Source organism: Meleagris gallopavo, chromosome 3, assembly GCF_000146605.3.
Source record: "Meleagris gallopavo isolate NT-WF06-2002-E0010 breed Aviagen turkey brand Nicholas breeding stock chromosome 3, Turkey_5.1, whole genome shotgun sequence".
Lineage (NCBI taxonomy): Eukaryota > Metazoa > Chordata > Aves > Galliformes > Phasianidae > Meleagris > Meleagris gallopavo.
Genome location: NC_015013.2, coordinates 60,554,679 through 60,571,762, shown reverse-complemented (window position 1 = coordinate 60,571,762; position 17,084 = coordinate 60,554,679). Strand labels below are relative to the sequence as shown.

Here is a 17,084-nt window from a genome sequence, read left to right as displayed (position 1 = left end):
GCCAAATTTGGCCCTCAGTTAAGCATGTTGCGTTCCCATTAAAATCAAAGGAGATTTGTCCCTCTAGTAAGACAGAATTAGACTGTAAGTATGATAAGCTTTGATGTTTTCTGGGTTTATAGCTAGGATATTTCACAGAGAATGTGTACTTTTAATGGGTAGCTTTTTCCCTAATGCACCTGTTCCTGAAAGTTAAGAGAGCTCTAAATTTAGACTTAACATGGGAATCACCCATAAAGAGTTAAGATTTAGTTGAGCTTTGGGAGTGTTAGCATTTTGATTCATGATAGTTCACCAAAATGTTCTTTATTAGTTGACTTTAAACTTGGGGAAAATTTTAGATTTTTTTTCTGGTATAGGCAACTTCAAAAGTCATCGTACCACTGCAGTACTGTACCTTAGTACCCAAAGCTGGAGGACCTGCTATAGAGCTCCTCAGGTGCATCAAGAAGGCCAGAAAGTTTTCCATGCACTCTGACACAATGAATGACCCTACCAGGTCAGTGTGTACCCCATAATGGCAAGTACAGTGAGAATAAGATCCTTCTTTGTAAGCCAGGGCTTCAAAGTTAGATTCCATTGTCGTCATTTTACTGATACTAAGCAACTTCTTAGCAAAAAAAAAGTTGAGACACCATTAAAGGAAAAGACAGATGTGGTTTTAAATGTTGGGGTTTTACAACATGCAATTAAAGCTATTGCCAGCGGATTTTGAGTCTAGATGTCATCTCCTTGAAGAAAATCTGCCTAGGTAACAAGTTTTCCACTTCAACCTCCCTCGTCCACTTTCTACTATGCAGATGAAATATGAAATCTCTTACTGACTAAATTAAAAAAAAAAAATTACAATGCTGCTATGATCCCACATTACATTTCATAAATCATACTAGGGTAGTACTGATTTATTCCGAAGTGCCATAATTGCAGGTCACACCCTATTGTTTCCAAAACCAGTAGATCAGTCTATAATTGAAATGTGTCTTCATGCTGATTTTAGAAGTGCTGTGAAAGTGTATGCAGGTGAAATACTGACAAGGAGAGTAAGTATTGTGTTTTCTTCCAAATCTAAATACAATATGTTGTACCTTCCTTTTTTTTTTCTTTTTTTTTTCTTTGCAGATCTCTTCACAGGTCTTTTTTTGTCAGTTTTCTTGGTGTTCTTCCAGATGTTGATGGTACTTATTTTCAGTTTTTACCTCTGAAAGCATCAGAGTATAAAGCCACGTCTCTGTTTTGTCTTTTCTTCTATTCAGGCAGATATATTACCTTTATCATGGACCCGTTTCAATATGTTTACGTCATCCGAAATAGCAAACAACTTGAGTTCCATGAATTTGCTGATAAGATGGCTTCCAAAACTTTTGACTACCCAGCCTTGTCAAATGTAAAATTCCCCGATCTCAAGGAAAACCTGCACAGAATCTACCAGTATCTACAAGGCAAGCCTTTGGAAATAATTTCTGACCACATGATGAAAAATCTCCAGGATATATTTGAATGGAAATGCTCACAAGCAACAGATTGGGAAACAGAAAAAATGTACAAATTCTGCTGCTCTGTAATGTTTGAAGCCAGTTTTGTAACACTATATGGAAGAGTTCCTGCTGCAGATGGCCGCAAAGTTATTAGTGAAATCAGAGACAAATTTATCAAGTTTGATGCCAGCTTTCCCTATTTAGCTGCAAACATACCAATTGAGTTGCTAGGAACTACCAAGAAGGTTCGGAAGGAGCTTATACATCATTTTTTACTTCAGAACATGACAAAATGGCTGGGAGGGTCAAAAGTGGTCCAAGCCAGACAAGATATATTTGAGAAATATGAGCTGCTTGGAGATTATGACAAAGCAGGTAGGAAACTTATGAATGATAGCTTGTCTAAAATAAAATAATTTACTATAGACCTTTGAAATAAAAAGGCAAAATGGCGACCTTGAAATTTTTTTATGTGCTTTCTAATTGGCTAATGATAAAATGTTTTACTCTGAAACAACCCTCTATGATAATTGATTTTTTTTTTGTGCTGAGGTGGTAAAACAAGATACTTAATGGTGATAATGAGAAAGATTATAACTGAGCTGCATTTACTCCCCTTATTCCCCCCACCCCCCCGACATTACATTTCAAACTATTCTCATTAAGCAGAAAATTAGACTTCAGAAGCCTATTGGTCCTCATTAGCATTCACTGATCCTTGGCTGGGTCTGTGTCCTAACATCTTTTAATTAGCACACTGCAAATCTAATCAGTGTAATAAACGCTATTAATCTTCCTTTTCACTTATTTTCTCCCAGCACATCATTTTGCCTTCCTGTGGGCCTCTGTGGGAAACACGATTCCAGCTACATTCTGGGCCATGTATTATCTGCTGCGGCACCCAGAAGCTCTCGCAGCGGTGCGTGACGAGATTGACCATTTGCTGCAGTCAACAGGTCAGAAGAGAGGGCCCACGTATAACATCCACCTCACCAGAGAACAATTGGACAACCTGGTCTACCTGGGTAATTTATTTTTATCTGTTAGCAAGAGAAGAGGGTCTCTCCCTGCAAACTGGGTTTATCACTCATTTCTGTTTACTGAGAAGGTGGAGGACACAGCTGCCTAATTGACATAATAACACCCATTTACATCAATTATAAATTATGTAGTTTATAGCTGTAGATACTCTCATTGCATGTAAACATTAAAGCCTAGGTAATTAACTATGCAAGGTATGCAAAAGGCTAAATCGAAGCTTTGCAATTATTTGAAAAAAGTTGATGCCTATTAAGTTGCTTGATTCTGAGCATCTGCCGAAGTGTTAATGCATTTCAAATACTTCAGCATGGTACTGCCAAGAAAGACCCTTTTCTGAAATTAAAGTAGGGTAATGCATTTAAACTGCAAATGTAATTTTTTCACAAGCGGTTTCTTTCTTTTTCTCTCCTTAACGTGATAAAAAGATTATAAAGCAGGCTTCAGCATAGCTATGCCTCTGAACTAAAGAGAAGAACTAAAGCCTTCCAGATGAGAAATGGCATTTTGAGTACTGAAAGCATTACCTTGATTCAAAACAGAGAGCTCCAAGGGAGATCTGGGACTCCCAGTTGTAGACCAGTGGCTCACAGGACTCTGACCAGTCACACTGGGAAGTTGTGTTCTGGGAGTGGATGAGACTTCAGGGCCCGGTGGTTTCACTTCACTTCCTAGTGCACAGACACTGGTTAGATGAATGAGGAAATTAGGCTGGGGGAGGAGAAAGGAAAGTATTTGTAGGTGTGTGTAGCAGGGAGCAGCCTATTTTAAAGCATCTGAAAATCCCCGTAGGTAGTGGTATCAGAATAGACAGGAGCTCTGTGAAGGCAAAAAGGATGAATATTCCTTTTGTTTTAGATACTGACAGCAATCTCCTGATAAAGCTGAGCATAGCTCTATGTGCGGTTGCTCCTGTCCTGACCTGGTGGTCTGCTTTAACATGAAGCTGTTATAGAATGGGGTAGTAAGGCAGTCTGGGGTCAGTGCACCTACATAAAGGATTCCACTCTCCAGTATGGCATGTCCGGAGAGCCTGTGGTTCAATTTGAATTGTCTCTCATAGCACAAATCTAAAATTGAGTTTGATTCAGCTCCTTCTTATTAAAGCATTGTTGTTAACTATATATAGTGTGGCTCTAGTAGGTTGGTTTCATCTGGAGTTACAGCTCTTTTGATGCAGATTTATATGTAGTTAATGGAGAAGGCTTTTGATGTTGGGAAGATATCCAATAACAAGAGTAACATGACATTGTAAGCAATTCATGTAACTTAGGAACACAAGTAAAATTGTTTCACATCTGAGTTAATACCCAGCAAAGGATAATAGAGAAGAAAAGTTGCCAAGCATCAAGATCATAAAATCATAGATTCATAGAGGTTAGAGAAGACTTCTGAGATCATCTAGTGGAACCATCAGCCCATCCCCACTGTGCCCACTAAACCATCTCCCTAAGCGCCACATCTGCCCTTTTCTTGAAAACTTTCAGGGACAGTGACTGTTCCATCTCCCTGGGCAGCCTTTTCCAATACCTCACCACTCTTTCTGAGAAGAAATTTTTCCTACGATGATTAAGACAAAATTTATTTTTTAATTGGAAACAGAGGTGAAATGGGAAAACAAAAGCACCCCAGAAGTGCAGGAATAAGGAAAACAAAAGCACAGAACTCACTAAAATCAGCTGGTGAAAAATGGGATAAACAGTTTCCAACATTGACCATGTCATCCTCTTGCTGCTCCTTGAAACTGTCAAATGTCTCGGTATCACTGATATACATGGTAAGAGGAAAATGCTGCATCTTACTTTGTAGTGTTCTGTAGTATTCAAGTTACACTTTTGTTAAATTTTATAATGGTGTTAAACATAATGTGGTATGTAAGAATTGATTTCAATTCTTCTGGCACTTAAGTCGTAAAGGGCTGGATACTGTCCCATAAAATAATAATATAGAAAAAAAACTGTACCGTAAGAGAATTAAATTCATGCTTCACTGGAAAGGAGAAAGGGATGTTTTTTTAGTAAATGTATAGAAGGAACAAAGGTTCAAATTTTCATTGCAGCAAGAATTCCCCATCTGCACTGGCAGCTGTGTGGCTGTGGGCCAACCCTGCCCACACTTAGAGTACCTACAGCTTTCTGGCCATGGCATATGAGAAGGAGCCTGTCCTCCTCCCTCTCCCCCTATACTGACCTACAGCACAGAAAAGTGGGAATTTGTGTCCCTGTTTCTGGGTAAGGGAGCCAGGTGGGGTTCTTGTCTATTTATCACCTTGTCATCTCTTTCTCCTGTTTTAAGCACTCTGATTCCCCGTCCTCTTTTTGGCCTACTGTAACAAGAGCCTTTTTTTGGATTCCTCATGCTATGGAGAGCAAGCAGGAATTGCTAAAAAGCCTTTCTGAGAGGCATTGTTGTTATTGTGGCCACATTCATTGGGTCTAGAGAATGACATGTCCCAATTTACTTTTAAATTCGAAACAGGTATGTGATTTAAAAAAAAAAAAAGAGCTTTCAACCCTCTTGTCACACATTGTGGCCCTGATTATTTTCTTTCGATGGCATTTCTGGGGCAGCACACTTCATGTTGTCTGCTTAAGACTTTTCCAGCAACCAAAACACGCGTGCTTGTGTGCACAGAGTAACATACATTATTAGTCATTATGACTCACAATGGAGCACTAATACGGTAAACGATACATGAGAACGGTCTGTCGGTTTTTATGGTTATAATGGAAATGCAAAGGGTAGAGCAGAAATATACTTAGTGCATGTGTAACGCTAGGCATGTTTAGTCAGTTCGTTTGTGCAGTATTAGTCCATTCATTTATATGGTGAAGTATTCTTGCCCCAGGTCACTGCTGAATCCCAGAGATTTCCTGCAAAAAAAGCACAGCTTGAAAAATCGTTTTGTATAGACAAAAGGACAGGAACCCCAAAAGAGCTAATGCGGAGTGTGTAACTGTAACACGAGCAATAAGCATTAAAATTGTTATTTGGATTAAGGTAAATAAATATATTTTTCCTGGAGGCAGCTGGGCAGTACCATGTAATTCTTAGGAAGATACAGATGTAGTTGTTTCCAATTGTCATATGTGTAGGCACACCGCTGTGCATGTGAGTTAGTGACCCCCCCAAATATTTGCATACCCAATTGCTTTTTTCCTATAATGCATTCTAATAATTATAGTACCCTATTACCTGCTGTTAGTGTAAAATTAACAATCCATTATGCACAATAAGTTTTATAAAACATTTACAGATCGAGATCATGTTTAATTAAAATTAACTTGCCTATGAAAGCCAAATGCACTTATGATTCACAGTGACCTTTTATTACCTGCAGTCCCTTGTTTTGGCTGGATGATTGACAGCTTGCTGTTTGGCTACCATGTTGTATTTCAGCTGACAAGACTTTTCATTTTAACTCAATTTGCCTGCCTATCACAAGCTGGTGGCAGGCCAGGCTCAAGTCACCCAGCTTTGCCTCAGCAGCTTGCTCTATTTCTCATTAGTACGCATTTATTCAGTGGAAATTGGAAGACAAATGCTTGAAGGCATGTGAACTAAGTATAGCAAATTAGGGTTTAAAGACTGAATATTTATAAGTATATTGAAACAGTTTTAAAAAAAAAATCTAGAATGAATTGTAGACTGAGTGCTAGCTTTAGTATAAGAGGAATGAAGAGAGAAGTGGGAGGATTCTAAGAATAACAATACTATGAGATATTTCTCTCTCTCTCTCTCTAGAAAATATGTAAAATCTCTCTGACAACACCTTATCAAACAACAGCCTGGCTTCTTTATGTAGAGTGTGTACAGCAAAGTTTAGCATCTCGTGTGTGTAAGAAGGGGAAAAAAATGAGGGTCATGCTCATTTGCTGCTTGGTTATCCCTTGGTATGCTTTAAATTGCCTTGTTTGTTCGGCACAAGCACAGAAACAGATGTTGCTCTACCACGCTGGATAATTTACTGTACCTCATGGTGCAGAATGGAAGGCCTCCCAAGCTACCCAGCTGGTCTGTCAGCGGCGATGGCTGGTGTCTGCTCAACTATGACAACTGCAAGCAAAGGCTGCAGCTTTATTGTGCAGTTGTCATTCCTCCCAACGTATAGCCCCGGCATTTGGGGAAAGCTGACTGTCTCTTTTTTTAATGTTTGCCTGCAAACCAGTATAAGCTTCCATCCTCCTTTGTTGATCATAATGTGACTCATTACTTTTGTCATCTAATGATTATCGGCATGATCGCTCAGAGCTAGAGCCAAGCTCGCCTTCTACACATAACTGGTACTGGAAGGTAAAACAGATTTGTCATTTACGATCTGACCGCTAAGCCACACTTTGTGCTCCATTATTGTGATTAACTTCTGCATAAGATATGCTGCCCGATTGTCATCTGCGATCCGGCGGTGGGCACCGACTGCCGCGCTCTGCAAGAGGACGGCCCCCGATAGGATGTGACTGCAGCACTGGTCGAGTTAAACACAGACCCGCTATTTCGCAGCAGCGCTGCAATAATTATTTTTCCTTTTTTGCTCTCCCCACCCCCCCGACCCTGTTTGATTTCCTGGGTGAATGGTGTTGCCACATGCGTCACTGCCGTTTCCAAAACTGTGGCGTTCCGAGCTGTGCGTTCTGAAGGTTGAGGGCAGTCTGGGAGTGGAGGCTGGACCCTTCCTTTGTACCATGCAAAGTTTTGTTGCCAGAGCACTGCCAGTTGAAATCTATCGTGTCAGGTGCCTTGTGGCTATTCGCAGTAGAGGCCATATTCTGGAACCAGGGTTCTTCTCTGGCTTCGTCACCAACAAGCCGATTTGACTCTGCCTGATTATAGTAACGAAGGCAGTCCAAAAGAATATGCACAGACTCACTGTACGTCACATTGAATCACGGTGCTGGCCACACAGAGCTGACCGCAGCCTCATTTCTTTAGACAAATGCATGCTTAAGGAAAAACCTCTTGCAAGAAAGCATCCAGGGCCACTTTATTTGCTATGCATGCTGCACCAGATTTAATTTTTAGTGAAAGAGCATTTGTTATTATTTTTTTCAGCTGCATCTACACTGGGTAGCTACTGTCTCTAATAAGCTAACCTTTCGGGTGCAGCAGTTACAGCGCCTTGGTGAATGCTTAGAGAAGGCTTATTTGATATCCCCAAACATAAAAATGGGCACAAATGGATTGTTATGAGAAAATGAAACTCAATTTTAGGCTGTTTTTCACGCTGACGATTGGAAGGAATCAAGTCACATATAACAGCACCCATACACGCTAGTGGAAAAATAGTCAGTTTTGATTACAAAGTGAGAGATGCAGCCTTAGACAGGAGCTACATGCTGATATACATGCTATCAGAATGATTTATGCAAATTATGCATATTATTCCCAAAGGAATTCCTCCTCAAACTGCCAGGATAAATTGCCGGAAATTAGCCATAAAATCTGTCGTGCTAGGAGCAAAAGGTGAAGGCCACTGGGAAAGCAAGGACATTCAGCTTCTGGAGCCTTCCAGGATGTGATGAAACTGAGCTTCTCCTGTACTGAAAGGGCTCTGTTTTGTTTTCTCTTTGACAATTAAAAGTGTTTTTCTCTCTTAAAACTCCCAGGAAGATAATGAATTGCTTTCATTCACTTTGACCATAAGAGATGCTACCATTTGGCAATGTAGCTCACTGAAAGCAAAGCAAATAAATTTAAAAATCCTCAGACTAGCAAGCAAAGTGTTTTTCCTAGCATGTAGTTGTGCCTCTACACCCAACAGCTTCTGAAAGGCAAGCTGAATAGCTCCGTGGATGCTTTCACTGGTATTTGCTCTCAAGCTCCAAAATGAAAGGAAATGCATAAAGCATTCAAGTCTTCTGATTGTGTTGTTTTCAACATGGTGCCTGAATAATGACTTTCCACCCAAAATCCAGAGCTGCCTCCAGCCGACACAGTTTCTCAGAACCATCAGCGAGAATCACATCGCAGTGCTCAGAGCCGCGGCCCCCGCCCTGCGGGATTGTTTAGTACCTTCTCATAGTGTCTGGTTCATGTTTTGTTTTGTTTGTGGTTTGTTGGTTTTTTTTCTTTTTTTCCTCCTTTAGCCTGCCCTACTAAACCTGTCGAGATGCAGCAGCTGCAGCCATGTATAACTTGCAGTCATTTCCCATATTTCTGACGCTTCCCCCCCTCCGCTTTTGTTTAATCACAGAGAGTGCCTTAAACGAGAGTTTACGGATGTGCTCATCTTCCATGAACATTCGCATCAGCCAGGAGGATTTTGTTCTCAAGCTCGAAGGGGATCAGGAAGTCAGTTTGAGGAAAGGAGACTGGATAGCCCTTTACCCTCAGATTTTGCACATGGACCCCGAGGTCTATGAAGATCCTAAGGTAAACGCTCAGCTGGTGCCGCTCTTCCGACTTCAGGCGCATTGTATCAGCCAGGCCTTTTGTGAAGGGTATTTTTGTTGTTTCTTTTTTTTTTTTCCTGCTGTTCCTTCTTGTGGAACAAATCTTCTGACTTTCAGATGTATTTTTGAGGGCCCTACAGGTCAAAAGATTCATGGCCTGAAGAGAGAAATATGGTGATGAGACTGACTGCTATTGCTTTCAAAGGAATTGACAATTGCACATTGACTACCATAAACTTTAGGCTAAATGTGGGTTTTGTTTGTCAGTGGATCATTTGATACCCAAGGAGAGCTGAATAATAGAAGGTGGTTTAAATAGCAAATAATGTGGGCCATTTAGCTAAGTGCCCCCAAAGCATCATTGACTCTCTGAAGCCCTATAATAGCAGTGACTTACTTGAGCCTTATGCTTTTTCACCTCTCTTCATAGGGATTCACCCCTTCTCGATCAATTAGTATAGCGTTGTGAACTTGAGACTGTAAAGCTGTTGCTCCACAGCGAAGCTCCGAGGGTAATTGTGTCATCTCCTTGTATTTTTCTCTGACGCTCAAGTTAATGAATATCAAAGACTCGAAATTAATCCACCCTGCCTCAGCCTTAATATGGCTTCAGAAGTTCACCACCTGCATGCAAATTAAATAGGCTGAGTCTGCAGTAGGTTATTCCACTTGGTCGCTGTCCGTGGTCCAGAGTGCCACATAGGAAGTGAGGCTGTCTGTAGTCTGATCTTTTCAGCTGTAGAGATAGGAGTTTTTCCTGAATCACTCCTCATTCCCCTTACCCTAAGCAAACAGCCATCTCCCTACCATGCTGATTTCCATGTTTGGGCATGTTTACATGTTTATAGAAACCCTGTGTTAGAGACGCTGCTCCCAAAGGCTCTACTTTTGGGGAACTTAAGGGTAAAGATGTGTATGTGGGATTGCAAAGGAAGGATGAGATTCAGATGCCTTGTTGGTGAAGGGCAGCATCGTGCTGTACAGGAACCCTGCCAGAGGCAGAGGGGAGTTGTGGTGTGTGTTAGAGTTAGAAGGAGCAGGATGTAGAAACAGGAATGATCACAAGAGCCATGAAAATGGAAATAATATCCAGTAGGACTCTGCTATATGCTCCCACCCAAAATGAAGGCAAAGATTACTGATAAAATTAGTGATTTTAAAAAATAATCATGTATTGGCAAATAGTTAATTAATACTTTTATCCTTAAAAAGTCACAGCTAACAAATAAGCTTTTTCTCATTTTATTCTTAACACTTTATTTTGGAGAACATTATTGATTTGTCAAAAGTCCATCTGTTTGTTTAGGTCCTAGACTACAGCATCAGAGTGGTAGCTGTGCCCCTCCCTTATTCAATAATTGTAAGAATACATTACCATATTTCCATTCCTTGAATATATCTGCTTGGTATCAGTTCTGCTCAGCTTTCACAGTACAGCTTTAGTTCATATATTTTATCTTTTTGATAGTGAATGAGCAATCCACACATTGCAGTACTTTGATTTCAGCACATGGGCCCTCTCGAAAAGTGGGGAAATCACTGTTCTGTTTGGTTCTTAAAATATGCAGTGTGCTTTCAACAATAACTACTGAAGATCAGATAGAAATGGAGAATGAATTTTTTGAAAGGTGCAGTCTTGAGCTTGTCATGTATTTAGGGAAAACTTTCCTGGGAAAACAGGCAGCTTGACGAGATAATTTTGTAGCAATGCTTTTCTCCTGGATACATAAATTTAAGAGCTATCAAGTTATCTTCTGCTTTGGCACCATATTGTATATGTGTAAGCATATATTGTTGACCTCTTTCTCCACTCAAAGTCTAAATAAATGAGTCCGTTTTTGTAAAGCGGGTAAGTAAATCTGCAAATCATAGCACAGTTAAGAGCTCAGTAAACTCTGCAAATTCCCTAGAATGAAAGAAAAGGAAACCTTGCAGGAAACCCTACAAGGTGGCTTCCCAAACAAAGCTAAATACAGGACATGACAGAGTGAGACTTATTCAAGTCATAGGAGATTCCTCAGTTTTCCTAATACAGTGAGCAGATCATTCACAGAAAACATTATCTCCAGTTTCTTCACATTTTCCTCACCACAATTCCCGGTCTCCCTTCCAAGAAGGCCTCATGCATGGCTGGAATCCCCTTTGTTATCAAAAAACTAGCCTTTCTTTAAAAGCAAGCTCTCTGGCTCTGTAAAGATTATCACAGCCTAGTGGCCCCAACACACATATCACACATGTTTTCTGCTTTTACAGTTCCTTGCATAGCACATTATTTTTTGTTAAAATGAACTACAGTTTTCAGGTGGCTCTTGGGATTGCGAGAAAGCAGTAAGGCTTGGCCCTGTATGTGTACGTGTGCAATACTTCAGGTCCCAGTAGTCCCAGACACCAGGAACGCATCCTGTGGAAATGCTCCTGTGAAGTGAAGAGCTTTGGGTTTTTCTTTTCAGACAGTTACAGTTCTTATCTGACAGTGCTTTTTAACATGAGTGGGATTTATATTTCAGGAAGAGATTCTTTTTTTTAAGGAAGAGGGGGTATTCTGGGCTTTCACTAGTTACTGTGCTCCTTCAGATGACGCAGTAATTTAGACGGAAAAAAAAAAAAGCTTCCTTTCACAAAAACTGAGAAGTACTTCCCAGTGAAAACACACATACAACTGCCTTTAGCCTTCTGGGAAATCCAGACCCTTGTCATTTAGAGAAAAAGGCTCCTGGTCATCAACATCCAAAGTTGTATTCCCTCCCTTCCCCTTGTCCCTTTCTCATAGGCCACTTCCCCTGCTGCTGTTTTTCTTGACAGCCATACCCTCAGTGTGTGGTTTTCAGAGCTGTTAATCTAATGGGTAGATCAGTATCAGTGTTTTATCATTGTGTTATTTGGGTTTTTTTAATCAGTTGAGGTGGTTTCTGTCTGACTGACTTGTTCCCAGCCAGCTCCAAATGGCTGCTGCTATAGCAGATGTATGCAAAGCAGGACAAATGCTAATGAGTGACCATAAGCAAGAAGTGTCTGTCATTTTTATTCAAAGCATGCAGGAGGATTTTGTAAGTGGTTAATTTGCCGTTGACTGAGTGAGGGTGCCAGATCTCCTTCATTCAAAAACATGAATTATCTCTAAACACTGATCCTGCTGCTGGAAAATAGTCAGAAAGATGTTCAGTTTATGGAATACAAGTTACAAACTCAACCTCAAACCTCACTTCAAAGCACATTCTTTCTAATGGTCAGTCACTGGCAGTTGCCTAGCTTTGCTCACTGCTTCTGGAGCAAGCCATGTGAAGGTCAGATGTGGCAAATTAAGCAGCAACGATCTCCACCTGAAGGGAAAAACTGGCTGCAAAGTGTTGGGTCTGCTTTTTGAATAATGTGCATCACTGGGTGCAAAAAAAAAAAAGGATTTTGCTTTACCTTGCAAGGACAGGATCAGTATCAGTGCAGTGCATTAATTTATTCATAAGCATTTGTGGATTATCCTTATTCATGATGTATGTACCGCGCCAAACACATATAATGCTTTACAAGAAATTGTCCTTCCACTAGGGTTCATTATACCTGCTACAAAGCAGTCAAAATCTAATTGCAATCAATACAGGCCAGACACTCTAGTGAATGAGACATGGAAGCTGAAGGAGCTTGATGTAAAAGGGCTAAGCTAAGTAAGTGGATTTAAGTAGTTTTCTTTGCGAGGAAGAAAAAGTGAGTTAATGAAACTTCAGGGAACCGACTGAAAAGGAAAAGCTGTAGGCTCCTTGTCTTCCTCTTTATCTTATTTTTTTGGGTTTAAGAAGCATTGCTGTCATGCAAACAAAAAAGCTACTCATGCAACTGTTTTGTTAGATACCTCTTGCTCACTCTTTCTCTTTAATTTTCAGGAGTACAAGTTTGATCGTTACATAGAGAATGGCAAAAAGAAAACTACATTCTACAAGGCAGGAAGAAAACTGAAGTATTTCCTAATGCCCTTTGGCTCTGGGATCAGCATGTGTCCAGGGAGGTTCCTCGCGATGAATGAGATGAAGATGTTTCTTTTCTTACTTTTGGCTCATTTTGATGTAGAACTAGGGGAAAACAAAGCTGTCAGACTTGATAATAGTCGTATGGGCCTTGGTATCCTCCTGCCAGACACTGATATTGCTTTTCGTTACAAGCTGAGGTCCTTAAGAAATTGAACAATTGCCTCTGTGCCTTCTACTAATCTCTGTTTCCTTTGTTTCCTCACTCAGCTTTGTATTTTTGGAAGTATTTGCTTTTACCCTCTCTGCTTTCAGCTCCTTCCTTTTTTTCTGAGGAGAAAAGCCCTTGGGCTGGAGATAGATGACAGACACAGGGACATAAGAGCCTCTATTTGTCCTGCCCATGATCTGCTGATGTGAGATGACAAGAATTTGTCTGAGTAAACCATCCCAATGCGAAGGATTCCCATACTCTTGGCCTTGAGTTGAGTAGGGTTTGGGGGAAGATAATGGCAAGCTGAATCCAGGCCACCATATTGGAAATAGGCTCAGTAGCCACATAAAGGGAAATACTCTTCAGAAACCTGACAGTCCAGACATATTATAGGCATACTGACAGAGCCAAAAGACCTCCTACCATCACTGTGCCATGAGGTTCTCCCTTGTTGGATTGAGAAGTCACCCACCGTCAGTAAACATGACTGCATCTTCTTGTAGAAAAATAATAGTGTGAGTGGGGGGTCTTAATTCTAGAGGGTGAAAGGATTTTTTAGAGATAATTATTCTAACTTTGTGTTTATTCTGTTCCCTTTTATGGGTGTCTTAGTCCTTATGTGGGAGATGTAATGGCAGCTATATGGAGTGGGGGTGATTTGCAAAATTTGTGATGTTTCCTGCAGCCACTTGAAGTCATAGGGGAGGTTCTGTTGATTTTAATAGGTTCTGGATCAAGCTGAAATTATCTGTTTGGGTTTTTGAGCCAAAAAATGTATACTCTTCAGAGAGAAAATTTATGAGCCTATTTGAAATGATTCCATCATCTCAAAAATTACTTTATGTTTGTCTTACCATTTTACTAGTAACATATCTGTGTGTGTAGTGTGACAATTTATTGTATTTGTTAGTTTCTCCAAAAAGGCAAAAGAATGAGAGGGCTTCAAGGACAAGTGTAGTGTCTAAAACTGCTTTTTAATAGTATTTTAATGTGCCTAAGCTGTGCATAGACAGACTAGTGTGACCTCTGTTTGGAAACAAAATTACCTTTCTGCAAGATGGAAAACAAGCTTTTCTTTGGGCCCAAAATCTGAGCAAGTAAAAACACCAGGCAGCCACAGTAGTTGACTGCAGGTGGGCTGCACAACCTGCTGCTCTGGGTGATCCTGTTTGAAACATTAATTTCTTTTGCTGCACAGTATGCAAAATATAAGATTTTAGACCCTGTTTCTCTCTAGTGAGATCCTCTCTCACTTTTGAGATGGAGGCTGTCCAGTCTCAATTTGCCATTAGCATAACTGTAATGGGAGACCAGCCATATTTGTTGTCCTTGCTTTGTGTTCCCAAAAAATTCTGTTTGAGATACACCAGCCAAAGTTCTGCCCACATTGCCAGCTGATGAATAACAGTGCTTACATGATGCTCCCAAGTGTCCCGTCATCATACATAGAAGTCAGAGTGAAAGAAAGATGTATAATCGCTGCGAGTGCACGTTAGCTTGTGCAGTAAACCCTGAATCTATTCTGTGCCAGAATTTGCAACTTGCTAAGTAACTAAACAACCACAGAACTGTTACCTTTGTCTGGACACTGTCGGATGAACTGCCAGCTCATCTGGAGTTGGAGTATCCAAATGCGTTATAGAAACTTCTCAGCGCAAAGCAAATCATTAAAAATATTTTTCTCAAGTATGTCATTGTCTGCATTCCTGTGTTTCAGTGTGTCCTGCTCTGACAGTTAATAATGCTTAAAAAAATTACCTGACGCTCTACTTCATACAAGAGACACAAAGTTCTGCAAACTTCAGCTGGATTTGTCTTTTCTCAGTAGAGCATCGGAGCCACGGGTTCATTTTGAGAATACTCAGCTGAAATATTTTGTGCCTGAATCTTTCATGTCTGCTATTTTCATGCTAAGGTTTAGAATTATTTGTTGTTACTCATGTAGAAGACTGTTTAGTTATTCATGTAAAGCACATATCCTAAATAAACATCAATAGAAAGGCTTTCAGAGATTGGCACAGCCACATTCCAAATCCTCTGAGTAGGAAATCATGTTTTTGTGAGATGAATATTTTCTCTTCATATATAATATCAATAATGCCTACAGTGTTGGAGTACAGTTACATTAAATGGGGCTTGCAGTTGATTAAATGCTTAAACTTTGCTTCAACATTTAATCAACACCAGAAGCTGATTATTGCTTTTTGTCACAGAATAAAATTTGCTTTTATGGAGAGATTCTTGCATTCAAGTTACTTACTGCTGTACTTACTCGGTAGGAGTTATTCTGAGTTATTTTGTACTCAGCCATAGCTCACAATTCAGTTTGGACATTAAAGCCTATTTTATTGAGAGAGGAAACGCTGATATCATTACACTATTGACTGTATTACATTATTGTTTAAATGTAAGCTGTAGAATAGAATATCTCATGCCACAGTTAGGATAAATCTTTCTTTGGCATCCAACTTTGAAACAAACCTGAAGCAACTGCAAAAATAACAGTAGGTTTTTGTTTTAAACATAAGACTTGTTTTTTTAATGGCAATCTATTTTTAGGATTTTGAATTAATATAGCACAGGCTGCATCATAGTGTAGTGGGACACTTTTGTGCCAGAAGTACATGCAAATCATTAGTAATTTCAGATTAATTGCTAATCAGTTTGTACAGTATCTGGCTTGGAATTAAAAGGAGATCTAGATTGCTTCTAAACCAGCGAATTAAAGTTGTAGGCCTCGCTTTTTCATTTTTAAAAAAAGGAAAGAAACAAGGCATCAAACTCCTTCTGGGAGCTGAAGGAAAGCTCTGTGAGGGCACTCAGAAGCTGTGCCTCGGAGTTGGAGACCACACCTCACATCACACAGTAGGACAGGGCTTTCATGGTATGAAGTCAGCCTGCTGCACTTTTTCCTCAGCAACCAAAATGACGGAACTTGGAGCAAGGCCTGCCCGGCTCGTCCTGAAGCTGTGTCCCTGATGGATGGCTTTTGCTAGAGAGTGGTGCAATCACTGAGGAGGGACCTGCATCCTTTTGCAGGCACGGTAAGGCTCAGTGCTTTAAAGTCAGAGTGTTAGAGCAGGAGAGAGGAAGCATTAGGCCTGGTCATCCTGCTGTTTCACGTACTCTGCAGCTGAGCAGTGACCTGGTGAGCCAGCAGGCAGCTTGTTCTCCTCGGAGCAGGGAACAAGGTCCGTGGTGTTGGTAATTCCTGGTTGATAAGCAGCAAAATAGGACAGGCCTGCAGCATCCCTAGGGGCCCGGCTGGAGCCAAGATGGCCACAGAGTGCTGCCCAGGGAAGAAGGCCAGCTTTGTGTGTTTGGCCGCAACATCCAGGAGGCACCAGCTTGGTGCCGGTCACTCAGGCACTGTGATGGCTAAACCACACACATAGAAACCTTCAGTAGCTGTGTTGGCAGGTGGTCAGCTGTCTGCCATGCAGGGCTGGCCTCACTGCTGACCAGTAGGGACCAGCCAGAGAACTCTACAGGGCCAGGGCTGCCTCCACTCTGCCTTGGGTGACATGGGGAGCCCGCTCCTAAGTGTTACAAATGACTGTGCTGGGCTGTACTGGCCTCCAGTTATAGGCTATCACTGCATACAGTTATATTAATACTGTCATCTGCTATTAAGGGGGGAAAAAAAAATCTGATATAAAATAAGCTTATTGAATCATTGTGTCCCATTTGTAGCACCTGAGCAGGAAGGTGAATTCATCATTAGCTAATGTGAATGCTGAAATGTGATTTTTTTTTTACCACTATTCTTTTAATTTACACTTTGTTCTGCACTGTCATGCACTGTTGTTGTGACCTATCACCAACTCACTAACCCGCTCTGTGTCTCAAAGGATCGTGCTGCTCTATGTGCACCTCTTTGCAAATTTGACTTCCACATCTCTGCCTATACATTGTAATGTAATAATCTAAAACCATGTCAGAATGTAAGACTGTTTAGAATGTTATGCACATCACTGTTTTTGGCATTGCACTTCTTTTCCTTTTTTTTTTT

The 17,084-nt window shown here is 40.6% G+C and overlaps 1 protein-coding gene across 1 annotated transcript in view; it reads left to right on the top strand.

Moving 5' to 3' along the window:
- LOC100541042 (cytochrome P450 7B1) overlaps positions 1 to 15,778 on the top strand; it is a 28,095-nt gene extending 12,317 nt beyond the window's left edge. The window contains exons 3-6 of the mRNA XM_010709008.3: positions 1,254 to 1,850; positions 2,294 to 2,500; positions 8,704 to 8,882; positions 12,778 to 15,778. Of these exons, the coding sequence (XP_010707310.1) occupies positions 1,254 to 1,850; positions 2,294 to 2,500; positions 8,704 to 8,882; positions 12,778 to 13,074 (1,280 nt within the window). The 3' untranslated portion in view covers positions 13,075 to 15,778. The remainder of the gene's footprint in view (positions 1 to 1,253; positions 1,851 to 2,293; positions 2,501 to 8,703; positions 8,883 to 12,777) is intronic.
- Positions 15,779 to 17,084: the final 1,306 nt, after the last annotated feature.